The sequence below is a fragment of the Podarcis filfolensis genome (genome assembly GCF_964270895.1).
Source record: "Podarcis filfolensis genome assembly, chromosome: 8".
Lineage (NCBI taxonomy): Eukaryota > Metazoa > Chordata > Lepidosauria > Squamata > Lacertidae > Podarcis > Podarcis filfolensis.
In genome coordinates this window covers 38,153,741-38,180,522 of record NC_139611.1, presented here as the reverse complement: position 1 = coordinate 38,180,522, position 26,782 = coordinate 38,153,741, and the positions used below count along the sequence as shown (strand labels likewise).

The following is a 26,782-nucleotide window of genomic DNA, read 5'->3' as shown; positions in this document are numbered from 1 at the left end:
GTAAACATTTGTTTACTCCTATACAGTTGATTCTCCTCTGTTTTTCTGCATAGGCAGAAAAGGGCCACTTGGGAAAATTTTAAGGGGAAAAACCCCCATGTTGTCTTTGTTGCAGGTTGAGTTTGAGTGGCTCCGACAATTTTGGTTCCAGGGTAAACGTTATAGGAAGTGCACTGACTGGTGGGACAAACCAATGGCTGCGCTGGATGAATTTTGGAGGAAGCTGGAGCTCATGGTATGTACCAGTTTTTGGCATCATGCCTCCTAAGCATACTCTGCATCCAATTTTCCCAATTGCTGTGGGTTGGTGAGTTGATGACACCTTAAATCTCCCAACTCCATTTTAAGACCGTTAGGCCTTAGTTGATTAAGCTTATTTTGAAAGGGAAACTAGTTGGCCCTGGACTAATCCTGCACCTCGGGGATGCTGTTTTGCCCTTTTGTTGCCAGTCCACAGTTGAAAGAGTTGCAGCTACTTAACAAGATATGGGTTCTCTTTTCCACTCCTCTTCCCTGTCTTCTTAACCCAACTTTCCCCAGAAGCCTTTGTCTCCATCCCCCTGTTCTCCATTCCCTGTTGTAACTAACCCAAAATACCTGGCACTGAAATAATGCACATACTTTTCCTATTTAAATATTTGAAAATTTGAGTGAAGCAAGGTGGCACGGGGGTAGAGCAGACCAATGCTAATTCCTAAACCACAGTTGCATTGGAAACCTATGGCAGGCTTAAGTAATTCCCTTTCATTGAGTCCAATGGGAGGGAGCAAGGGAAAATATAGATAGTTTTACCCACCACACTTTTTCTGCTTTCCTCCCTGCTTCACCTCCTGAGTTGGATATGGTTTGGATACAGTGGAGCTAAAGCTGGTGGACTAGGTGCATAGGATTGTCCAGTTAAGATACCAGCCTTGCTCCTTTTACCTCCTTTCCTTTGTTTCCCCTGTGTCAGATAGATTGCAAAACTATTGGGGCAGAAAACTTGCACTTTGTAAATGCATATTGATGGTACTATTTCTGTGTCTCCTCCCCCTTCTTCTCCTTCTCCTTCTCCTTCCTCTTCTCCTTCCCCTTCTTCTTCCCCCTCTTTTAGTTTTAATACAACCATTGGATATACCTATAAAGAAGGAAACTATTTTTGTTAATGGTTAGTGCTTAATACAATCATGTCTTAGGAAACCTTACTAATTCTCAAACTGTGCTGTGAGTTCCTCCCATGCAGCATAAAACGTGATGATCTGAATAGTGAAGGCCCTGTTTTGAGCCCAGTGCCACCCTGCACACAGTGAAGGCTGCCCTCCATGCCTCTTGCTTGGCCCTTTTGGTTAAACCCGCCCAATCGGCACCACCTACCCAGTAATGCAGGGGGAGTACCAGGTGAGAAGTCCCAGAGAGCAGGAGGAAAAACTCTTGCCTTCAAGAGGAGGGTGGCTGCCTCTTGAAATCTTGGTCAGGGACTTAGGAGTGGAAAGGTGGACAGAGGGACACGCAAGGATCCAGTCAGGCCCCAGCTTTTGCCAGAGAAAGTTGTGCACTCAGAGCTATCCATGGTGCTGACATGTGACCCCCACATCACCTTATGGGTTCTTCTTGTGGAGGACTGGTTGGAGTAGTGGGAGCTCATTTTATTTATTAAACTTTAACAACAACAACAACTTTTTATTTATACCCCGCCCTCCCCGGCCAGGGCCGGGCTCAGGGCAGCTAACACCAAATATGAATTACAATAAAACATAATAGAAAAAGAAACAAAAACAACAACAACAACAACAAACAAACAGTTAATTAAAATCCGGCTTAAAATCCGTCTTAAAATACAGCTTAAAATGCAGCCTCATTTTAGTAGTAGCCCATAAATCAAGACCATAAAGGGAGGAAACATCAGGTATTCACCCGAGCCAGCCACCCATGCTGGTCCTACATGGGCCAGCAAAAAAACCAAGGAAAAAATTATATACCAAATCCCATATAAGGGGTCAGAGTGAGTCTAAGCCGAACAGCTCCGTCTTGCAGGCCCTGCGGAAAGATGTCAAAGATGCCCTAGTCTCTTGTGACAGAGCGTTCCACCATGTCGGGGCCAGTGCTAAAAAGGCCCTGGCCCTAGTTGAAACCAATCTAACCTCACTGAGGCTCAGGACCTCCAAAGTATTGTTATTTATAGACCTTAAGGTCCTCCGCGGGGCATACCAGGATAGGTGGTCCTGTAGGTACTATGCAACCCAAAGCAAACTTCTAACATTAAATAAATAATATACATTAAACCCATAATAAAACAAAGCATAGAAAAATCTAAAACACACCCATATTTTTAACAGGGAGATTAAAACTTACCACCCAGTATAGGAGACCACAGATCTTTAAAAGCCAAAAGCCTGGCAAAAAAAGAATGTTTTTGTCTGGTGCCTAAAGATACGTAATGATGGTGCCAGGCAAGCCTCCCTGGGTAAGGCATTCCACAAATGGGGAGCCACCATTGAAAAGGCCTGTTCTCGCGTCACCACCCTTTGGACCTCATGCGGAGTAGGGCTTCAGATGATGATTGCAGAGTCTGGATCAGTTCATATGGGGAGTGTGGGTCCTTGTTGACAGAGTGCTAGGCTCATGGCCCTTTAAGGCTCTTCACTTTTCAGAAAGAGGGTGGAGCCTAAGAGGATTAGTTGGCCCAAGAGATGGGGAAAGAACCCCACTTGAGCTTCAGACCATGCTTGGTGCTATCTGTTTTGTTTTGTTTTTTCAAAATTTTTATTGATTTTCCAAATTTATAAACAAACAAACACACATAAATCCTAACTGTAATTATCCCACTATTATTAACATTGTTAGGTGACTTCCTCAAACCCCCCTGGCTGAATTTCAATGTATATCATTGTAACAGTTTTCCAAGACTAATTTCTCATAAAATTTACTTAGTTAGCTAACTTCTTTCTTACTTTTCATATAAACTTTAAACATATTATTATATAAAATCACATATTTAAATCCTAAGCCAATCTGGTATTTGCAAGTATTTCTGTTTAAATTATCTTAGCATATTTAACTAAATATTTTTTAAATTTCATCCATTCTTCTTGATACTCCTCCTCCTTCTGGTCGCGGACTCTTTCAGTCAGGTCGGCTAGCTCCTCAAAGTCCGTCATCTTCATCTGCCATTCCTCCACTGTTGGCACTTCTTGTGTTTTCCAATTCTTGGCTAACAAAATCCTTGCAGCAGTTGTGGCATACAAAAACAATCTAACATCTTTCTTGGGCAATTCCGGACCTATTATTCCAAGAAGGAAGGCCTCTGGTTTCTTAATAAATGTATATTTCAACATTTTTTTCAGTTCATTATAAATCTTCTCCCAGAAGTCTTCATGCTTGGTGCTATCTGAAACCCAACATGCCACCTGGCTACCCATGCCACCCTCAGGTGTCCATCATACCAACTCATGGTAGGAAAATAATAATAATAATAATAATAATAATAATAATAATAATAATAATAATAATAATAATAATATCTTTATTGTCATTGCCCCCTCTCAGGGACAACGAAATTACTTGACTGCTCCATAAAAACACTAATTAAAACAATACAGTATAGTACAGCAAGGAAGATTAGATGACTTTCAAAGTCCAGGCTTCCCATTCAGGGCCGAGATCGCTCTGGAGAAGAAGCTGTTCTTAAGACGGCTCGTTCTTGTCTTCATCGTCCTGTATTTCCGTCCCGACGGCAGGAGCTCGAAGAGACAGTGACCAGGATGCGATGGATCTTTTACTATGTCCAGTGCCTTCCTATGGCACCTTGTGGCATAAATCTGCTCTAAGGTGGAAAGTGGGCAGCCAACAATGCTCTCTGCTGCCTTAACAACTCTGCACAACCCCATCCTGTCCTGGGTAGTACAGCTTCCGTACCACACACATAAGCCATAAGTGAGCACGCTCTCAATGGCACAGTGATAGAAGGCAAGCAGCAGTTTCTGCGGAAGATGGTCCCTATTCAAAGGGCCTTTGCTGTGGCTAGGTCATGCTGCCACATCTGTATGTGGGATTGAATCAGGGCTGATGCTGTGATGTCACACAGGGATCTGCCTTCAGGGCTTTGCCTCTTCCCTTCATCAGAAGGCATGCCTGGGGTGTGTGTGTGTCAATAATTCTTCCTCTTCTTACCCATTTGCAAAGTGACTGGTCCTCTTTGAGCTGGTTGAGAGGTAAAGCTAAACTGTATTTTAGCACATTTGAAGAGCCTAGGATCCCTGCTCCCCAAGCTTCCCATTTTCTTTGATTCCACATATCAGATCAGATTAGAAGCTTCTGTCCTCCTTACGACCACGCTGGAGGAGAAGGAGTGGGGAGTGCACACAAGCCGGTGTGTGTGTGTGTCTCATCCTCATAATGTTAATCCATAGTTTACTGTTGCATTCAGTTCATTTTTGAGTGTAATAAGAATGTCTGCCAAATTTGAAATTAGGGTGTGGGTAGTCCTGCAGCTGCCTGGAGCTTGAAAAACTCTGATCTAAGCGGTTTCCCTTTTCACTCTTGGCTACCCTTGGGGTTTTTGTTTTGTCTTTGTTGGTGCTACAGTCATAGCCTTCTCCCCCTAGTTAGCTGTGTCGCTTAGCAAGTCAGAAATCAAGATGGTTCCGTTGCTACTTTATCTCCGCTGCGTGTTGAGGACATGGAAAAAACCTGCAAACCCGGAGAATTCTCAAGGGCTGAGTTGTCTGCAATTGGTGTGACGTCTCCATGTGTCTCTAATTAGAAACACGGCGCTGTCAAGTGTATCTCCTTTCAACGGGACTTGGGACGATATTTATCAGCAAGCTTGCAAGGCTTTTTTGGAGGCCAAGACAGAAGCTGCTTCTAATTTAAATCTTAAAAAGAATGGCTTTAATGTTTATGACTCCTAACACATTAATCACAATTAATTTGAGCTATTGAGGGAGACAGAAGAGAATGTTAATAGGTAATGTCTGTTGTTTTTGTTGGGTCTCTAAGTAAATTTGGGTGCTTATTATGGTTGGGATTCAGATTTACTCTCTTTCAACTCACCCCTCCCCAAGTTGGTCGTATTCCTTTCATACCTATCCCCTGTCCCAAACTCCTAAAAACGTTAGCTGTTTGGCAGCAGGGGGCACTGTTGAGCTAGTGTTCAGGTAGGCTTCCAACAAGTCCGTTTGGGAAATAATAATAATAATAATAATGCAGCTACATGTCGGTATAAGTATCAAAATTTACCCCTGTTTCTTCAAGTTAACCATAATCTCTAAGATTCCATAATACAGGAAATCAATTGTGGGCTAACAAATTCAACAGCAATTTAACATTTTTAAAAAGTGCAGCGTGTTGCGACAGATCTGGTCTCTGTAAAATTAAGCTAATTTAAAACAACAAAAACAAAACCTCTGGATGTTTCACATGTATTTGTTTAAATTATAAAGACAAAACAAGCTTTTGTGGAGGGTTGGGGGGGAGGAATGTATATTTTAGCGTCCTCCCCTCCCATATATACAAACCATTTCTGCTTTTCTCCGAAATCTGTGACTAACAGGAAAAACAAAACCATTAAAGCAGAATTAATTCCTTCTCTTGTTTGAGGTGAACAACTTTTGTCGTTCATTTTTATATTTATGCCTTTGATCTTTTCTAATGGGAGATACTCTTGAGAATTGCTTCTTTTGTAGATTTTTGAAAAATAAAGAAATCTTGGAATGTTAATTCATTCATGTTAACAATAATTTCCCGAGTATTCTAACAGAAACATATTACAAAAAGTTTACATCTCTGGGTCTGTAGCTCATGGATGTCTTCGTGTGTGTGTGTGTGTGTGTGTGTGTGTGTGACATTACTGTCTCTGTGTGTATTAGTGTATGTGTATCTTCTACTGTTTGTTCTTGGCATTCTTCCCCTAAGGATAGTTTCCCCTCACAGCTCACTCTTGTGATGTAAATGTTAAACCTTTCATTTGAATGACATTCTGATAAAACCACATTCTCTCCCTCCTTCCCTTCTCTCTCCATCCCCTCCCCCTGCTTATTATGGCATGAATTTATGAACATTGAAAGGCAAACCAGTTTAAAGTTTGTGTGTCCTCTATTTCTTTTCTGTTTCCCCCAACCCACCCGTTTAACTATATGAAAGCAATTCACGTATTTGTGTGTATATCTATACATTTAATTTTAGTTGCCCAAGATTAGCACGTTATCATGCTCAACATCAAGATAAAGTTCTCTGCGAATTCAAAGGCAGAGTTACCATTTGAAAGGGCTTGTAGAAGCTTTGCTTTCTGGGTAGAGTCTGTTCTGAAAGGCTGAAATCTCATGTGATGCCAGGGAGCTCTTGCCGAAGCTGTTCTGAGATTCAGCGCACAGACAATTTGTCTCCCAGGGTCTGGTCTCATGCAAAACCTCGCAAAACTGACATTTATTTTACCTATAAAAATGTTTTAACGTTTGCGTTGAAGATGAGGGAACGAGGAAAGATGTAAAGGGGGGGGGGGAATGAGAGAGGAAAAAACAATCCAAGAAGAATCTCAACCGTTTCCTTCTTCCTTAATGCAAGATAAAACGATGCAGAAATAATGTATTTTGATTGTGGAGTAAACTTGTTTTTTAAAAAAGAATTTACCGTTGAATGACACATTTCTGCAGATTCTTTTTTTTTTTAACATTCCATTTCATATGTGTTTTTTAAAATGCAAATCATGTCGCATTGTATGAAGCTTCCCCTCCTTCATTTGACAGTCCGTTTAACAATAGAGTTGTGTATTTAGAATGCAGTTGGCCTTGATGACCTTCATTCACTCCACTGCGTAAAGAATTATTATTAAAACGGATCTGTTTCCTTGCAGTATCAAAATCTCAACAATTTTTCATTATGCTAGGTAGGGCTAAGCTCCAATTAATCCCAACCATTTCTGGAGAAATTTGGTATGCGGACTGTGCTCCTGATGTTTAGAAAGATATACAAAGGTTTGGCTAAATAGTAATATCCCAGGATATAAATAAATGTTTTGCTTTCTATGTAATACTGTGCTGAGTGGAGAGGAAAATGCAAACTTAGCCCCCTATTCAACTATTAATACAGCAATGTAGCTTCCTCTAATAATATAGCAGCTTGGCTTCATGCTATGTTGAGACTCATTTGGGAGGAAGGATGAGAGATAAATGTAATAAATAAATACAGTTAATAGTTTATTTATTTCCTGAAATTTATATACTGCTTGGCTGTAAAAAAATGACAACACCTCACTCAGTTTGGTTCACAAAAAGAATAAAACAATCAAATTCTCATTTAAAAATCTAGTTAAACCCAACAATTTGAAACATTCAAAAAATAGTTAAAATTAACGATAAACTAAAATTGATCTTATAGTGTGCCAGCACCCACACTTCTGAACTCTTTGGAAAAAGCAGGCATTAATCACCACCTCAAATGGTTCCTCTGTTTTGGTCAATATGTTGCAGCTTTATCGTTTCCATCGTGGTATTACCACAAAGCTTCCTGGAGTGACCTGATGTAGTGCTCTTGTCCCAGCTGGCATGAAGGAATGGTTGGTTGTTGTGCATCATCCCACATTTTACTTGCTCGCTTGTTGCTATTTCCTTCCTTTCTGCTCACCAGCGAAACTGACAAATGTGGGGGAAAGCCTTGTCAGTTTCACTGCAGCAGTGTTCAACTCATTTCTGTTTATTTTTTTAAAAAATCGAAGTATATTCTCTTTTGAAGGGGTTGCGGGAGGTGCGAGTAAAGAAGTTTAAGAGAGAAGGAAACAGCGAGCGGGAAGGGCTGAATGTGCCTCTGGTTATGAGAGAGCAACCTGTGGTGCCTGCTTGACTTTGCTGGTTACTATGGCTGAGTGGGATTAAATAATGCATTGTGTTGAAGAAGAGCACGCCTCTTTTGCCGTGAGTCAAGGGAAGACAGAGGGGAAATAAGATGATATTGGCCAGTACCAAGGCTGAACCCTTCAGTTAACTGCTCCTGGAGCACCCAGGTTTCATATTGTACCCATATACACCATACACTTAAAACACATCACTTCCCCCAAAGAATCCTGGGAACTCTGGTTAAGGGTGCTGGGTATGTTAGCTCTGTGAGGAGGGCCCTGGTTTCCCAGGATTCTTTGGGGTAAGCCATTTGCTTTAAATGTATTGTGTATATACAGCCTAGGTCCTCTGAAGACGGGAGGGGAGGGGAGGTCGGTCTGCAGAGCGTGATTTCCAGGCACATCAAGAATGGTGGAGCTGGCTCTGTGCTTTGGGCGGCAGTAGGGAGCATCCAGCAATTTGTCCTTCAGGGTCAGGTAGTATAAGCACATTTGAGGATCCTCTCTTGCCCTTTGCGGTACAAGCATTTAAGAGCGCATGGGAGTACTTGGTGGCCCATCAAAATGAACTGTGGGGGAAGAGGCAGTGAGGAGGGAGGGTAGACATGGCCTGAGCTTTGGGTGTTTTATATGAATAAAAAAATTAAGCCCAAAGTGAGAAAGTGTGATTTCTAGGGAGATGAGTGTGGGGGTTCGAGAGAGTCTGTTTCTGTTGGGAACTCATCCCTGAGCCAGACCTCTGTTAATAGTGACTAAAGAGACGCTAATGTAAAAAAGAGAGAAGAGGTTAAAATATTGGGGGGGGGAGCAAATACTAAATCTTTACAAAAAGAAAAGATTTTGTGTCTGCAGGGATGCGAACTCTGTAGCTTTATAGTTATGCCTGGTTGGGGTGGTTGGTTTGCACGTTTGTTGTTTGTTGTGCATACTGAACGTTTTTAGTATATGTGCTACCAAAGCAAGTGCTATACTGTTTATTCTTATTGTACATCCCAGGGACTTTGGCACAAGGTGACTAAATAAATTCATCACCGTCATTACTTAAACTAAAATCTTCAGTACAAAAATGTATAACAGCAGCTTGGTTATATGCAAAATAACAAATAACCTCAGGTAAGCCCTTGGAAATAATCCTTCTAACTCTATAAGGAGGTTAATTGCCTTCTTATTCTTGCTGCCACCGACAGAAATTTGACCACCATCAATGAAACCCATGGAATTTTGTCTCCCAACAAATATTTGACAGAACTGAACTGGCCCTCTTGGTTTAATGTGGGTCCCCCCCCACCACCATGTAGTTTATTGTCTGTGTATGCAAATAGTTTGCTTGGCTAACGAGCAACAAATTTGATATGGTTTAGACTAAGGAAGGCTGATATGTCACTGTAAAACCACCTCCTTGTATAAGCTCTCAAGTGATTAAAAAACCCGATACTAGCTAGAGCATTTAAAACTGCATTTTTGACTTTCCCGTTTGCATACCAACACCAAGAGACAGTCTAAGGAGCCCTTTGAGGGGTGTTGAAAGGTACCATTCCTCCCAGCTTGGTGTTTGGAAGAACCAATAAATATGAGTGTCCATAGTTAGAAGTAAACATCCCACTCTTTACTCCGAAGGACAGCTGCCCAGTTATAAGTGTGGTTCTTCACCTTTAGTCCAGTTCTTCTGGACGCAAGATTTTTCTTTTTGTGTGGTCGTTGCTAACATTTAAGAAACATCAGAGCTTTTGTATGATTAGGAGGCACTTTTGTCAAAATTAAACTGTCTTTGTTAAAGCTTTGCAAGCCTAGAAGCAGCTTAGAGCTCCAGTGCACACATCTCCAAATTTTGAAAAAGCAAGATGATGATGATGATGACAACAATCAATTTTATTATTATTTTGCAAAAACCAATTCTGTTTTATAAAATAACCACAGCAGTAGGGCAATAATTTACTAGAAATGTGAAATTTTTCCTGATCCTTGTTGATGAATAGCTTTTAGTGAAAGAAATTCGTACTAATTAAGCAAAGTTCATTTACTCAGCATTTTTTAACAGTCATGTATGCAGGGCTTTAGGCCAGTTAAGTAACATGTAATTGCTGGGTGTTGTTAAATTCGTTTGACAGCCACATCAACAATAACAATTGCAGCTTTTTATAATTTAGTGTTCTTATTGTAACTTCCAATTGTCGTTGTGCTGGAGAGGACAAGGTGTAGCCAGTTTCCACCTGTCTAACAGTTTAGGCTGCAATCCTAACCCCACTTAGCTGGGAGTAAGCCTATTAATTCAATAGGACTTACTTCTGAGTAGATATGGTTAGGATTGTACTGTTAGAAAGTGACCTGGTACGCCAACACCACATGTACTTAAAGTTACTATGGGTGACTGCAGTGTCACTTATTGTCAAATGGATGTGATTAGAATTATATAGTAAACCTAATCTATAATGTCCAAGTTCCTTATAGGTTCACATTTTTGGCAGGAATAACTTAATAATTTGCTTATTTCAAATTCTGAGGAGTGTAGAATTAAATGACTGAACATAAAGCTAAACTCTATGCATATAAGGGAAGCAGTATTTTTTTTTAAGAACCTTAATTGAAAAGTTAAACTGAGGACACAACATTCCCCCCCCCCTCTTCTACCTGGGAGCGCAATTTGAAATACGTTTCGGCAAGAACAAGCCCAATTGATTTCAGCAGGGCTTAGTTCCTAATAAATATGTTTATGGCTGAGGCTGCGGCGTTGTCAATCTCCATAAGTGTGGAAGAAAATTCAGCACTCTCCAGTTGCTGAATGACTATTACTTTTTAATAAAATAGTTGTCTTCCACATCTCCCTCATATAGATATATTTACAATTCTGAGCGAATTCAAAGCTAAGCTTCCAAAACAAAATGTGTGCTCAAAGCACAAAGGGCTGTGTTTATGATTCTCTTTGAAGTGGTTTTTTCCCTCCTTCTTTTTTCTTTTTGCAATAGGATAAGGAAATTTTTTAGAAACTGTCTGATAGTGTTCAGGGTAAATACTTAAACCCCTTTAGAGAATTTCACACACAGATACTGTGCAGTAAAAAAAAAAGGGTACTTATGTTTCCTAAAGCTGCTACAGCCTACAGCTTTGTACTTAAAGACAGAGGTGTTGAATAGAATTCTACCGAGGATACATCCAGTGACAATATCTACAGGAACATCAGAGCAAACCAGTGGATAGCACTTGCTTGCTTCCTTTTTTAACCCTTCTGTGGATGTGCGGAGATCTACATCTGTGTGCAGCGCTGCCTGTTTCTTGAGCTGGAATTGATCAGCACCGCACCCCCCCATCTGAAACAACAACGACAACAACAACTGCAACACTGTGTGATCTCTGCACAAGAAATAGTAAACACCCAGCAACATGCATGCTTCTTGATCGCCAAGGTCCTCTGATGGGGGGGTCACTTTTGGGGGGCCCCATGACCCTGAGGTTACTTTGGCCTATTACCAGGGACCAGGCCTTTCATGCTGCAACCAAGCCTGCCCTGTGGAACTCATTGCCAATAGTGTTTTGGCAGGAGCCTCCGCTGCTTGTTTTTAAAAGTCTTCTAAAACCTGTATTATTCAGACCAGCCTTCCATATCTGCTAACCAGCTCGTATTGAGGTGCTTGGCGTTGTTTTTTTTTAATTGTAATACTGTTGTTTGCAGTCTGTATCACCGCCTTGCGTCTCTAGTAAAGTCGCCTCCAGCTACTCTGGAATGCTGTGTTAAGTTTCTCTGCAAGCGCAACGTTCCAAACCCCATTGTACCAGTGGCAGCAATATGTCACTGGAGAGTAGGGGAGGGATTGTGAGAAATAGAAAGGGCAATTGCCAGCCAGTGGTCAATGGGAAGAACTGCATTGCCACCACTGGGAAACTGGTGAGTGTGGTGGCAAAAAAGGCAAATTATAGAATGTGCATTCAGTGGTACCTCGGGTTACAGACGCTTCAGGTTACAGACGCTTCAGGTTACAGACTCCGCTAACCCAGAAATAGTACCTTGGGTTAAGAACTTTGCTTCAGGATGAGAACAGAAATCGTGCAGCAGCGGCGAGGCGGCAGTGGGAGGCCCCATTAGCTAAAGTGGTGTTTCAGGTTAAGAACAGTTTCAGGTTAAGAACGGACCTCCGGAACAAATTAAGTTCTTAACCCGAGGTACCACTGTATATATACACACAAACACACTCTTTTGTTGCTACCCAGTTGCTACTCAAAATGCAAGCCAAAATTTTTTGATTCTTTTTTTTTAAGCACTAAATTGGAGGCAAAATTCAAAATTCACTCTTTTTAACAGTGGGGAAGTTGCATATGCGTATGTCTTCATGGTGAGAGCTCCAGGGCAAGCATTATCATCCTTTCAACTATAAGCAAATTCTGTTAAAGTAGCCTCATGACATCTCGGTTGGCCACTTTTGCTCGCTCATTTTGGGTTGGAACTTTCCTTAAGTCTTTGATGATGCATCTGGGATTTCTCTGTGCTTGTCAGCTATAGCTCTTCACTCCCCCCACACCCGAGGGATAATACCACAGTCATAGAAACATAAGAAGCAGCCTTATATTGAGTCAGACCATTGGTCCATCTAGCTCAGTGTCGCCTACTGATTGGCTGCAGCATCTCCCTAGTGTGTCAGACTTGGCTGTTTCCCAGTCCTACCTGGAGATGCCAGGAATTGCACCTCAGGATGTTCTGCATATGCTCCATCACTAAGCTAAGGTCCTTCCCCTAAAAACCATTCTGTGTGTGGGAAGTTCTACATCAGTGGTTCTCAAGCTATGGGTCCCCAGATGTTGGACTACAACTCCCATCATCCCTGACCACTGGTCATGCTGGCTAGGAATGATGGGAGTTGTAGTCCAACAACATCTGGGGACCCACAGGTTGAGAAACACTGTTCTACATGGACCTTCCACCTGTGATGGGCATTGTAGCTATTGATACATCCAAAACAATGGCTTGGTTTTTCGATAGATATTTGGCCTTTGTAGTATGTTCCAGCACACAGTTTAAGAATCCTTGATCTACAGATGCTCTCCTTCAGCCACCCTCTGCTTCTCACCTGCCCCATCAGCTTCTTTATGGATTCGTCCAAGGTTAGGCATTTTGAGAGAGTCTTCTTTTTATGATTGTTGACCAAAGTCTAGAGATCTATGCAGTGTGTTTGTCTATATACTCCCCCTCCTCCACTTAGCTCTCCACCACCACTATCAAACATATAGAGTAGTATAAGATTAAACTCGGAGTGAAAATATAAACAGACATATTTGCACTGTGAAAGAGAACAACCCCGGTGAAATACACAGGAGGCTGGTTGCAGTGCAGCCTTGTTAGAGTTTGAAAAATTCGGACATCTGGGAGACGCTTCTTCCAATATTAACTTTGACATTACTTTCATTTTCAAGTCTGAATGCTAGTAGCAATGTGAAAATACAATCAACTTTTACTATTAGTGCTCTGAAACTTACCTTTTTTTTTTAAAGATCCTGTCATTCAGAAATTAATTTCAGCTTTGGTTGTATGGGCAGCAGGGGTGGAGTGAACCCATAGCTTAACAGGAGTGGGGAGAGAACTCCAATAATTGAGTTTAATAAAAACAAAACAAATTTAACTAACTAAGAATCACTCTTGTCACAGTGGCCAGCCTGATGCCTATGGGAAGACCACAGCTGTAATAAATATTTGGCCACAGAATAATTCTTAGAGGTATTTTTGCTGTGCTTTGTGTTTCCTGTGTCTCTTTGGCCATGTAGAAACTGAGAAGCTGGCGCATCCTGATATTTTGCCCTCCCTGTTGAAGCCCCAGCCAGAAGGCATCTTGTTTGCCTTCCTTCCAAAGATGCAGCCAAGGAAGCAGTTAAGCAGAAAGAGGGACCAGCCCTTGCCATCTCAGCTCAGCTTCTTCCAGCAATTATTGTTAAGAGATTTTTCTCTCCGATATTAACTTTGGAGCCTATGTGTCTGGAAGCAGCTTGGGCAGTTGGGCTTAAACTGAATAGGCAATAACAGGATCATTGATGTTGGCCGAAATCAAAATGCCTTTCTTCTTTACCCGTTTAACACAGCTGAAATGTCTCTCTTAAACCTTTGCACATGCAAAGTCAGAATGGAAAAGAAAAGCATTATTTGGTACCTTTTAAAATAAATAGCGCTGTGTGTGTGTGTGTGTGTGTGTGTGTGTGTGTGTAGAAAAAGGTCTAAAAGGCAAGCCCGAATGCTTATCTTTGCTTCTGCCGGTGCAAGGGTGCTGCTGTGTGTCTCATAAAGATTTCTGGCACTGTGAGAAAACCTGGTCAATTTCAGATTCTTTCTTGGGACCTGTCTGAAGTGTTGACAAGCGGCTCGCCTGAATATTAATACACTCTCCATCATCAAAAGCTGTTGCATACCCAAAGGATGAGAAATATTTTAATCAGCTTTCAGCTTGTCTAGCAAGAGTCAGTTTATTCCATTGGGATTATACATTCGTACACTCTTTTCTTTTTTTTTTGTCTCCACGCGCTCTCTGTCTCTTTTTCTCTGCTACTTTAAAAACTGGAGTTAAACAAACATCTCCCCCCTTCCTCATTTTCTTGGGCTGTCTTTGCTGTGATTTAATTGCAGGATTTTAAACAATTAAATATTTTTTAAAAATATTTTATTTAAAAAAAAACGAACCAACAGACCTGGGGGTAGCCACACTCTTTATTTTCCTGTTCCTTGATGAAGTCCCATAGAAGGAGGCTAAGGCAGGGGTGGGAAACTCTCCACTCTGTATTCTGAATTTAACCCTCAAGGCCCCTCTAGCAGGCCTTTGGGACCCTCACCAGGCCGCACCCCTCACTGGCTTTGCTCCATAGCCCCCTTGCCCCATGCTTTTTCCCTGGCTGGAGTGAGTTGTTGAACTCTGATAATGCCTCTTGTTTGCTTGGATGGAGAAGTGTGTCTTTGTAGAAACCTCTGGCTTTCGTGTGGCTGGAATATAGATTGTTGGAGAAAGGTAAGACACACTATCGCCTCTGGCCGCACCACCACTCACATGTACTTCCCAGAAGACTGCCTACAGGGGAAATGCGTCCCTTGGGCTGAAAAGGGTTCCTCACCCTTTGCCTTCCTTATTTCATTGTTAGGGACTGTGTCACACATTTTTAGACCCAGTTTTAGGAACAGCTGACCTCCGCCCCTGTGGCGAGTTGTGCCACTGTAGAGTCTCAGTAAAGAATCTTCCTTCCTTCCTTCCTTCCTTCCTTCCTTCCTTCCTTCCTTCCTTCCTTTATTTATTTATATTTCTATACTGCCCTATACCCAAAGGTCTCAGGGTGTTTCACACAAAGGATCACATACATAAAATCAAAATAGAAACAGCAACCCAATAACACCCCCTAAAAAGAGCCATCATTTAAAAAAGGGTATAGGATGTAGATCAGGTCAGGCAAAGGCCTGGTTAAAAAGGAATGTTTTTGCCTTATGCCTAAAGGTGTATAGTGAAGGTGGCAGGCAAACTTCCCTGGAGAGAGCGCATTCCATAGATGGGGAGCCACTGCAGAGAAGGCCCATTCTCGTGTTGCCACCCTCCTGACCTCTCGAGGAGGAGGCGCACGAAGAAGGGCCTCGGAAGGTTATCTCAGGGTCCTGGTGGCTTCATATGGGAAGAGGCGGTCCTTGAGGTATTGTGGTCCTGGGCCATTTAAGGCTTTATAGGTCAAAACCAGCACTTTGAATTGGGCCAGGAAACTAATTGGTAGCCAGTGCAGTTGGACCAGGATCGGTGTAATATGCTCAAACCGTCTTGCTCTGGTGAGCAACCTGGCTGCTGAATTCTGTACCGGCTGAAGTTTCCGAACCGTCTTCAGAGGCAGCTCTACATATAACGCATTGCAGTAATCTAACCTTGAGGTTACCAGAGCATAGACAACAGTAGTTGGGCTATCCCTGTCCAGATAAGGGCATAGCGGGGCCACCAACGGAAGCTGATGGAAGGCACTCCAGGCCACTGAGGCCACCTCAAACAACAGCAAAGGATCCAGGAGTACCCCCAAACTAAAAACCTGCTCCTTCAGTGGCAGTGTAACCCTATCAAGAGCAGGCAACCTCCCAGATCGACTGAGTCCAGGCTGGCCGTTGGTTTCTCCCGGGTGCAGGAGGTTCTGTAGGTGAACTTCCTGTCTCATGGAAATTTTGGCTGAGAGGCCAGGTCTCCTGGACTTCTGGTGTGTCTTTTGTTCCTGGTCTTGCACTTTGCTTCTGCTTCTTGTCTTGTTCTCTGCTCCTGCCTTCTGGATTGCCCTCTGCTCCTGAGTGCGCCTTGGTTTCTGGCTTCCTCCTTGATGCCCCAGCCTTCACGTTAGTTGAGGGTGAGATGAGGTTAAAGGCAGGGGAAGGCAGTCTATATTCAGCCAGAGCAGGTCTACTTACAGGACAGAAAAGTGAGCAAGCTTTTATAGAGAGTGGGTAACTGTGGGTCACATGACCAACTCTGGCCAATGGCTGTAATGGGGCTGATGGGCCTAGTTCAGCCTAGTTCCAGGCTTCAGCCAGAGCGTACAGTGCAGGGAGAACTTGGTGGTGGTTATGCAATTATTTCTCTTCATACTGCTTTTCTTCTAAAGAACTCAGGGTGCGTGCACCCCTTTTATTGTCACAATGACCCTATAAGATAGATGACACACAGAGAGTGAAAGTGACTGGCCGAAAGCCATCCAATGAGCTTCACAACAGAGTGGGGGTTTCGAACCCAGATCTCGCCAGTGTTTGTCCAACATTAGAAGAGTTCTGCTGGATCAGACCAAAGTTCTATCTAGTCCAGCATTCTGCTGCCCACCAGGGCCATTCAGAGGCCTCCAGGAAGCCCAGAAACCCATGTCAGCTATTGTGACATCCTGATTTTGTTGCTGAAAATAGCATGGCTAGATCTTTTGCCATTGATCTGTGCTATCCTCCTTTAAAGCCACCTAAGCTAGCGACCCTCACTGCACCTTTCAGCAGTGAGTTCCATAGGTTAATTGCACAAAGCACTCTCTTTTGTCTGTCTTGAATCTATTGCCCATCTATTTCCTTTGGTGACACTGAGGTCCAATGCAGTCTTCCCAGCTGTATGAGCCCAACCAACAGCATAGCTGATGGCCAATGCGATGGAGTTGTATAGCCCAAAATATCTAGAGGGCACCAGGTTGGAAAAATCTGTCCTGATGTTATGAGAAAGAGAAAAAGTTGCTGAAGGCTTTGCATACACATTGCCGCCATGTGTATTTATTGATGTATCTACAGTATAGTCCACATACACATATGCACACATACGTATCTCAAGGGGTATGCAACCTATTATAAGAATAAAATCAGCAAATAGCACCCATAAAATGTCAATTTGCCTCTGGGATGTTGCCAGTGGAAAGTTCAGCATTCGTCCACCACTTCTCAGCCACCTAGGGCTGGCAGTTAGACCTAAGGGAAGCAACCAGCCTCTTGTTTGCTGCCCTTCAGCCTGCTGGGGATGGTGGGGATTGGGCTTGGAGGGAGCACACCTTTTCCAAGCTCACCCAGTGGATCCTTTAAACTGCAAGTGAGACTGCTTTGAAGTTTAAAGGATGATGCATGGTTCGGAAAGGATAGTTTTGACTTCAGAAAACACAGGTACATCTGAGCATGCATTTCATTGAAAGCAATAGGGGTGCATTCCAAAAGAGCTGAACATAGGATGTGCACCGGTTATCCTTAGCATCTCCTTAGTTAGATCAGCCTCGGGCACTGGGAGCTGGGGAAAGGGGTCGACGTTTAAGGTTAGAAATCAACAGCATGTTGTATTTAAATTATTGGGGGCGGGGAGTAGGAAAGGAAATTTTACAGATAAAAAGTAGAAGCAAAATACAAAAATGTATTCTCTTTCTGTCTCCCTACCCTTGTTCCTTTTCACAGTGGGATGTCTTGTGTAATTTAGTGGGTGGGTGATGCAGAGAGAAAGTTGGAAGGGGGCTCTCCAAAAGTGGCTGTAGCAGCTATTGGAACTGGTAGCTGCTACAGTCATAATAGGCTCCCCATGGGTCACATGGAGCCTTTTTCAATAGCTCCTGTGTGAACTCTGCAAGTCAGCAAGTCAAAACAGGTCACAAGTACAAATATTTCTGCTTAAGTTATTTGTAGATCGTACCCCACATGTCCAGGTTGGACTAAAGAAAGGAGGTAATTTTTGTCTAAATACCATAAGCCTTATTGTTCTAGTCTCTGAGAGGCAGGAATCTAGCTTTAAGGTACATAGAAAGATGATGGATTTAAATATAATCTGGATGTAGCTGGATAATTTCTGCAACTGTCTTTGATCCCAAGTTTCATAGGTATTGAGCGTTTCTGAATAAAGCATAAGCTTGGAAAAGAAGTTGAAGCTAGAGAAAATGTGCATGCATTTAAATATTAAACCATCCTTCCTAATGTCTTATTCTTAGGATTCAGTCCTTTCAAACTGGCACAATATGTTAAAGAGTTTCTCTTCCTAGTATCTCCCACTCTTTGTGCCATTAAGTAGTGCTGGAGTCTTGCTTATATGAGGTGTTATGATTTCCTGATGACTGGTTATGTTATTTATGATGCAAAGAGTGTTAATCCTATGGCAATTAACACCCAATTTGGTTCAACAGCATGGTGATGATGGTGGTTAAAGATCTGCCTCCCCCCCTTTAGGTGTTCAGTGTGTGTTCCTGTTTGGCTATGTTTACTTTTGAGGTTCTTTAGGCTAAGCATTTCCCTTTTTGATTTGGAAGTTGCTGTATCTTTCATATTCTACGATGCATTGTTAAGAATTGGCACCAGATGTAGCCAGATAGGTGGATAAAGCAGAGCTGAGATGACTTGCTGCCCATGCCAACAGTTTTCCAAAATGTGCAGATCGACTCCAGAATTTATTATTATTATTATTTTCTCAATTTTTCCACCCTGGGAATCTGGGGAAATTCTTGGGCCAATCCAAGGAAAGCTTCACAGAGCTCATCTGTCTCTCACTAGCTTTTCTGGCCTGTTGCTGTGCTTGTGCATTGTGTCTTGTCTCTCCCCCACCGTGTGTGTGTGTGTGTGTGTGTGTGTGATTTGTCTTTGCAAAGCAGAGGAAAAGCCATACAGTTAGCAGTCTTGACAGAAAGTGTTGAGGCACATCAGACAATTAGCCTCACTTTGCAGGACAGAAAGCAGAAATTCTTCCCAACCACCCCCTTTTGTTATACCTAGCTGTGTTTAAGGCATATCCTTGCACATGGCGTTGTGGCTTTCTGTTTAAGGTTGTTTTACTGCCGTCTGCCAGTCAACCGTTGGCTTGTGGTTAGCTGTAGTTCTCTTATACAAATATGAGACATTCTTTCTGTTGTTACACACTTACACACACACACACACACACACACACACACACACACCTTTCCTTCTTTTCCTGCTAACCTTCCATCATATATCATTAGTTTCACTCGTGCTCTTAAAGGAGTGATCTGTGCTTCTATTGTTTCCTCTCAAGAAGCCTAGGGAAGCAGAGGTAAGAAGAAGGACATTCCCCAAACCACAGAAAAGCACAATGGATCATTTAGACTGCAGTTCTAACCATGCCTAGTCAGAAGCAGACCCTGCTGATGCCCAAGTAAGTGGGGTTAGGATTGCAACCTTAGTCAGTACTTGGGATATGGACATGTATTCTGGGCAGCGGTGGCTGCTCTCTCTGTTACAGAAATTGGAGGTATTCCTTATTCTCTTGTCACCTGGGCTGGTTTCATATAACCTGGTGTGCTACTGGAAGCCATTGCAAGGACTCCTGCTAGTGCAACAGGACTCCCCCCTCTCTGTCCCCACTTCTGCCTCCTCCCAATCCGCTCTCGAGGGTTGGGAAGAACCCCCAGAGGTGTGGGGTACGGAGAGGAGAAATTGCTGCACGTGCAAGCTGGAATGCTTGTGCTGATGGAATGATCCTTTTAGCACCATGTAGAATTTCACCTCCTACTTTGAACCTTTTAAAGTGCTAGGGTCACATTCCCATGTGGGCATGTCTGTGGTGGGTGGGGCCAGATGCATTTGTACAGTAGGTTACATTCCAGCCAAGTAAAAGCCAGAGGTTTCCATATGGGGACATGCCCCCATCCACACACCCATCTATACATCTGTAGACAAGCGAGATGCATTGTCACAGTTCAGGAGCACATTCAAGCCAGCAAAAACACTCGTTGAAGGTAAAACTGGACGAGGAACCAAAGGACCACATAAAAAGGCCTTGGAAGACCACATTTGGACCCTAGGATTGAGGTCCCCACCCTTGCTATAGAACCATCAGTGTGATGCATGGAGTATGAGTCTAAAATATGGCAGACAGGAAACAATGGAGAAAGGAGAGGGAAGCAGAGATGGGAAAACAGGGAAGCAGCGTGTGATGTACAGCTGTTTCAGTTTCCTACACCAAGTAGGCAGCCTTTGCCAAGCTGGTGCCCTCCTGGTGTTCAGGGCAGCAGTTCTAGGAATGGATCCATATTCATGGAAAACCTCTGCTCCATTGATGATTGTGATTCTGAAGTCCTCCTTTCATTCCTTGATATTTTTTTTAACCAATCTCTATTCTTAAAAGCAGATAAATACTCATTTTTAGACTTTTGAAATAAAAAAAAATACAATTGTGGAAAGTTCAATGCATCTGTTCTATAATATGGCCATCTTAAACTCTCCACCAATGTCTCTCTTTAAAGAGGACTTGGTTGTCATTGTGTTCCAGATCCACACACCACATGCCCCTCCTCATATACTTAAAATCTTTGTTCCTGGGAAGAAAAACGAACTTCTGAGCCTGATATTGCCGGTATAGCTGAGTATAAAGAAACTCTGAATCCTGTCCTTTGAGTAAATTCTCAATCTGACACAATAAACATCAGGAGATTGAATTCACCTAATATATTCTTAATCTCAAATAGAGAAAGGGGGAAAAATGAAACGTGAAACGATTCCCACTGGGGATGCTGTAAATCTTACAAAATACATACGCTTTCTGTTTCAGCATACATCAAAGAGAGGTGGCTCCGGAGATTAGAATATGTTTTTAATCTTAGTTTGATGAGCAAAACTTTCACTGTAATATTTATTATGAGTGGCTTCACTTGTGTTGCCTCTTTTCTTTGTTCTGTTTATACACGGCTTCCTTTCTTCCTGGGGGGAAAAAGAGAGGGAGGGAGAAGAAGTTGGAAGTATCACTTTTCACAAAGCGAAATGATAGTGCAGTGGTTTGTTCATTTTAAGACCAATTGTAAGTCCACGTGGCAGATACAAACTTTCCTTTTGTTGTGCTACCTCCCCAAGGAAAATGCCGCTTTCCAATAGCTTCCCATGACTGCTTCTCATTTCTGTAGGAGTATCAGTAGGTTCAGCTGACTGTGGGAGGATCAAACGGGCAGGCGAATGGCGGGTTTGAGAAATGTAGCCAATATCTTTTGTTGTTTGCTTAGAAGTTCTGTTTGTTTCCTATGATATTTTTCCCCCCTTCCAGGGCTCTGCCACAGAAGAGACACAGGGTAGGGGAAAACAATGGATGTTTTTGTCCTGTGTCACACAATCTTTTCCCTTCCTCAACCTCTTGAAGATACTTGGGCTGGGAGGTCCGAATACCCCACCCCACACACTAAAAAAATGCACAAGGCTAGCTCTGACCCCAGCGGCTACACCCCCATATTCCGCTTGTCAGAAGTGGCTCTGAATACATATTGGTCTACATGTATAGAGTTCCTCTGTGTGGGAGTGGGGGCTAGCTGGACCAGGGTTTCACCAGGAGCTCTGCACCTATACATGTATACCTTCAAGACCCTGTTATTGCAAGGCACTCTATGTGGAGCTACTCTTGGGCCTGGCCCAGAGGCTGCAGCTGGTGCAAAATGCCGCGGCTCAACTGTTGATGGGGACAGATTATCGCCAGTTCATAACTGCAGTGCTCAATAGCTTGCGCTTGGTGCTTATACAGTGGTACCTTGGGTTAAGAACTTAATTCGTTCTGGAGGTCTGTTCTTAACCTGAAACTGTTCTTAACCTGAGGTACCACTTTAGCTAATGAGGCCTCCCGCTGCTGTTGCACCGCCGCTGTGTGATTTCTGTTCTCATCCTGAAGCAAAGTTCTTAACCCGAGCTACTATTTCTGGGTTAGTGGAGTCTGTAACCTGAAGCGTCTGTAACCCGAGGTACCACTGTACATTAGCAGCCTAGCTCAAGATTCTTGCATCACTTTACAATGCATTAACAATTTGGGCCCAGGATATCTCACGGACCACCTATTCCCTTGTATCCCTACCCGATCACTGAGGTTTTAGGGGAGTCCGTGTTACTGGGCCCACATTGGCTTGTATCCACCAGGAACCATGCATTCAGTATTGTGGGACCAATTTTATGGGACTGCCTTCTGGCTAGGGTCAGACAAACCCCCTTGCACCTGAACTTCTGGTACCTGCTGAATACTTTTTTTATTCCAGCAGGCATTTTACTTGATGTTTGAATTTATAGTTTTCACTGATTCCTATATATATATATTGTATTGTATCTTTGTAAACCATTTAGGGACTATTGTAGTTAAGTGGTATGTAAATTGAGACAGTTCAGGAATTGGTGATCTATTTTCACTGTGTGTGTGGTAGTCCAATAAATGAAGCTACATCACCTGGGCTATTATTTCAGCAGCCAGGGGGGCTAAACAGCTTGCAAGATCCCGTGCCCTTCTTGTCTGAATTCTCTTCCTGAGCAAAGCAACATTTATGTACGGTAAGCCTTTGTTTCCCCTTCATGGATCACTGCCTTGCCGTGACGAAGGGGCTTGAATAACTCAGAGAAGCTATGAACTATGCCGAGCAGGGCACCCAAGATGAACAGGTCATAGTGGAGAGTTTTGACCAAACGTGATCCACCTGGAGGAGGAACCGGCAAGCCACTCCAGTATCCCTGCCAAGAAAACTCCATGGACAAAGACAACAGGCATATAAAAGTTATGACGCTGGAAGATGAGCCCCTCAGGTCGGAAGGTGTCCAACATGCTACTGGGGAAGAGCGGAGGACAAGTACAAGTAGATCTAGAGCTGATGAAGCGGCTGGGCCAAAGCCGAAAGGACGCTCAGTTGCGGATATGCATGGAAGCGAAAGGAAAGTCCAATGCTGTAAAGAAAAATATTGCATAGGAACCTGGAATGTAAGAACCATGAACCTGGGTAAGTTGGATGTGGTCAAAAATGAGATGGCAAGAATAAATATCGACATCCTGGGCATCAGTGAACTAAAATGGACGGGAATGGGCGAATTCAGTTCGGATGACTATCATATCTACTACTGTGGGCAAGAAACCCGCAAAAGAAATGGAGTGGCCCTCATAGTCAACAAAAGAGTGGCGAAAGCTGTACTGGGATGCAATCTCAAAAATGATAGAATGATCTCGATACGAATCCAAGGCAGACCTTTTAACATCACAGTAATCCAAGTTTATGCACCAACTACTGCTGCTGAAGAAACTGAAATTGACCAATTCTATGAAGACTTACAACACCTTATAGAAGTGACACCAAAGAAGGATGTTCTTCTCATTATAGGGGATTGGAATGCTAAAGTAGGGAATCAAAGATAAAAGGAACAACTGGCAAGTTTGGCCTTGGAGATCAAAACGAAGCAGGGCAAAGGCTAATAGAGTTCTGTCATGAGAACAAGCTGGTCATCACAAACACGCTTTTCCAACAACACAAGAGACGACTCTACACATGGACATCACCAGATGGGCAACATCGAAATCAGATTGATTATATTCTCTGCAGCCAAAGATGGAGAAGCTCTATACATTCAGCAAAAACAAGACCTGGAGCTGACTGTGGCTCAGATCATCAGCTTCTTATAGCAAAATTCAAGCTTAAACTGAAGAAAGTAGGAAAAACCTCTGGGCCGGTAAGATATAATCTAAACCAAATCCCTTATGAATACACAGTGGAAGTGAGGAACAGGTTTAAGGATTTAGATTTGCTGGACAGAGTGCCTGAAGAACTATGGGTGGAGGCTCGCAACATTATACAGGAGGCAGCAACTAAAACCATCCCAATGAAAAAGAAATGCAAGAAAGCAAAGTGGCTGTCCAACGAGGCCTTACAAATAGCGGGGGGAGAGAAGGCAAGCAAAATGCGAGGGAGATAGTGAAAGATACAGGAAATTGAATGCAGATTTCCAAAGAATAGCAAGGAGAGACAAGAAGGCCTTCTTAAATGAGCAATGCAAAGAAATAGAGGAAAACAACAGAATGGGAAGAACCAGAGATCTGTTCAAGAAAATCGGAAATATGAAAGGAACATTTTGTACAAAGATTACCATAATAAAGGACAAAAGTGGTAAGGACCTAACAGAAGCAGAAGACATCAAGAAGAGGTGGCAAGAATACACAGAGGAATTATACCAGAAAGATATGGATGTTTCGTACACCCCAGGTAGTGTGGTTGCTGACCTTGAGCCAGACATCCTGGAGAGTGAAGTCAAATGGGCCTTAGAAAGCACTGCAAATAACAAGGCCAGTGGAAGTGATGGTATTCCAGCTGAACTATTTAAAATTGTAAAAGATGATGCTGTTAAGGTGCTACACTCAATATGCCAGCAAGTTTGGAAAACTCAGCAGTGGCCAGAGGATTGGAGAAGATCAGTCTACATCCCAATCCCAAAGAAGGGCAGTGCCAAAGAATGCTCCAACTACCGCACAATTGCACTCATTTCACACGCTAGCAAGGTTATGCTTAAAATTCTACAAGGAAGGCTCAAGCAGTATGTGGACCGAGAACTCCCAGAAGTGCAAGCTGGATTTCGAAGAGGCAGAGGAACCAGAGACCAAATTGCAAACATGCGCTGGATTATGGAGAAAGCTAGAGAGTTCCAGAAAGACATCTACTTCTGCTTCATTGACTATGCAAAAGCCTTTGACTGTGTCGCCCACAGCAAACTATGGCAAGTTCTTAAAGAAATGGGAGTGCCTGATCACCTCATCTGTCTCCTAAGAAATCTCTATGTGGGACAAGAAGCTACAGTTAGAACTGGATATGGAACAACTGATTGGTTCAAAATTGGGAAAGGAGTACGACAAGGCTGTATATTGTCTCCCTGCTTATTTAACTTATATGCAGAATTCATCATGTGAAAGGCTAGGCTGGATGAATCCGAAGCCAGAATTAAGATAGCCGGAAGAAATATCAATAACCTCAGATATGCAGATGACACAACCTTGATGGCAGAAAGTGAGGAGGAATTAAAGAACCTTTTATTGAGGGTGAAAGAGGAGAGCGCAAAATATGGTCTGAAGCTCAACATCAAAAAAACGAAGATCATGGCCACTGGTCCCATCACCTCCTGGCAAATAGAAGGGGAAGAAATGGAGGCAGTAAGAGATTTTACTTTCTTGGGCTCCATGATCACTGCAGATGGTGACAGCAGTCACGAAATTAAAAGATGCCTGCTCCTTGGGAGAAAGGCGATGGCAAACCTAGACAACATCTTAAAAAGCAGAGACATCACCTTGCCAACAAAGGTCCGTATAGTAAAAGCTGTGGTTTTCCCAGTAGTGATGTATGGAAGTGAGAGCTGGACCATAAAGAAGGCTGATCACCGAAGAATTGATGCTTTTGAATTATGGTGCTGGAGGAGACTCTTGAGAGTCCCATGGACTGCAAGAAGATCAAACGTATCCATTCTTAAGGAAATCAGCCCTGAGTGCTCACTGGAAGGACAGATTGTGAAGCTGAGGCTCCAATACTTTGGCTACCTCATGAGAAGAGAAGACTCCCTGGAAAAGACCCTGATGTTGGGAAAGATGGAGGGCACAAGGAGAAGGGGACGACAGAGGATGAGATGGTTGGATGATGTTCTTGAAGCTACCAGCATGAGTTTGATCAAACTGCGGGAGGCAGTGGAAGACAGAAGTGCCTGGCGTGCTCTGGTCCATGGGGTCACGAAGAGTCGGACACGACTAAACGACTAAACAACAACAACAAGCCTTTGTTTATTTCCACACGCAGACACACTCAATCCAGATAGCTCAATGAAGATGTCAGCCCAGGATGCCGCAGCAGTGAAAAAGGCAAATTCTGTGCTAGGGATCATTAGGAAAGGAGCTGAAAATAAAACTGCCGATATCATAATGCTGTTACACAAATCCATGGTGTGACCGCATTTGGAATACTGTGTGCAGTTCTGGTTGCTTCACCTCAAAAAGAAAATTGCAGAGTTGAAATGGGTTCAGAATATGGCAACCAAAAAGTTTTTATTCCTCTCATTTATAGCACTAGAACTCATGGACTGAAGGTAGGAAGATACAGGACAGATGGAAGGACGTCTTCATGCAGTGCACAGTGGAACTTTCTCCCATAGGAGGCAGTGATGACAACCAACTTGGATGGCTTTATAAGAAGAGGTTTAGACAAATTCATGGAGAACTGGAGACAGTAATGTTTCTGAACACCAGTTGCTGGAGGAGACCATAGGAGGAGGGAGTGCGCTCTCATGCTTCAATCCTGCATGCAGGTTTCCCACAGACATCTGCTTGACCACTATAAGAACAGAATGCTAGACTGGATGGGCCAATGCTCTTCTTGTGTTCCCTGTTTTGCTCTTTTCTGTTGCCAAACCGAGTGGCTCATGTTTAAAAATGACTATGCAAAAGCCGCAAAGAGGTGCCCAGATGGTGATACCTGGTATCACGACACGGCCTAATTGATCAGAAACTACCAGGCATAAATCGGGCAATCTGCTCTCTCCCTCCTCCCTTTGTTTTGTCCGCCCCCCTTAATAAAAACCTAAAATTTCAAGTTGCCGGAGTGAAACACGCCACATCTTTAGAGGTCAGATGGGGCTGAAACTCGAACAGCTGTCTGACAAACATCCTGGATTGTTTTTAATTGTCTCCCCTTTCTTTGACAGCAGTAATTCTTGTTTATATTGTCAAGAGGCTTTTTCCCTCAGCGCAAGTGCGCCATCCTCCGAGGTCACATGCTTAACCCCTTGGCATGGCT

At 43.0% G+C, this 26,782-nt stretch overlaps 1 protein-coding gene and 1 long non-coding RNA gene across 11 annotated transcripts in view; both read left to right on the top strand.

The window, feature by feature from the left end:
* Positions 1–26,782, top strand: part of FTO (FTO alpha-ketoglutarate dependent dioxygenase) — a 262,862-nt gene that overhangs the window by 72,648 nt on the left and 163,432 nt on the right. For 6 of the 10 annotated variants that reach the window (XM_083626301.1, XM_083626297.1, XM_083626300.1 and 3 more), the window contains exon 7: positions 116–235. The exons of 3 other annotated variants lie outside the window; for them this stretch is intronic. In XM_083626301.1, coding sequence (XP_083482427.1) covers positions 116–235 — 120 coding nt within the window. Of the gene's footprint in view, positions 1–115; positions 236–4,583; positions 4,734–26,782 lie in introns of those variants that run through there. One more of the 10 variants, XM_083626298.1, reaches the window with a different exon arrangement.
* On the top strand, positions 19,058–26,578 carry LOC310768399. Its single transcript, XR_014551311.1, has 2 exons — positions 19,058–19,389; positions 26,054–26,578. It is a non-coding gene; the product is annotated as an uncharacterized lncRNA (long non-coding RNA).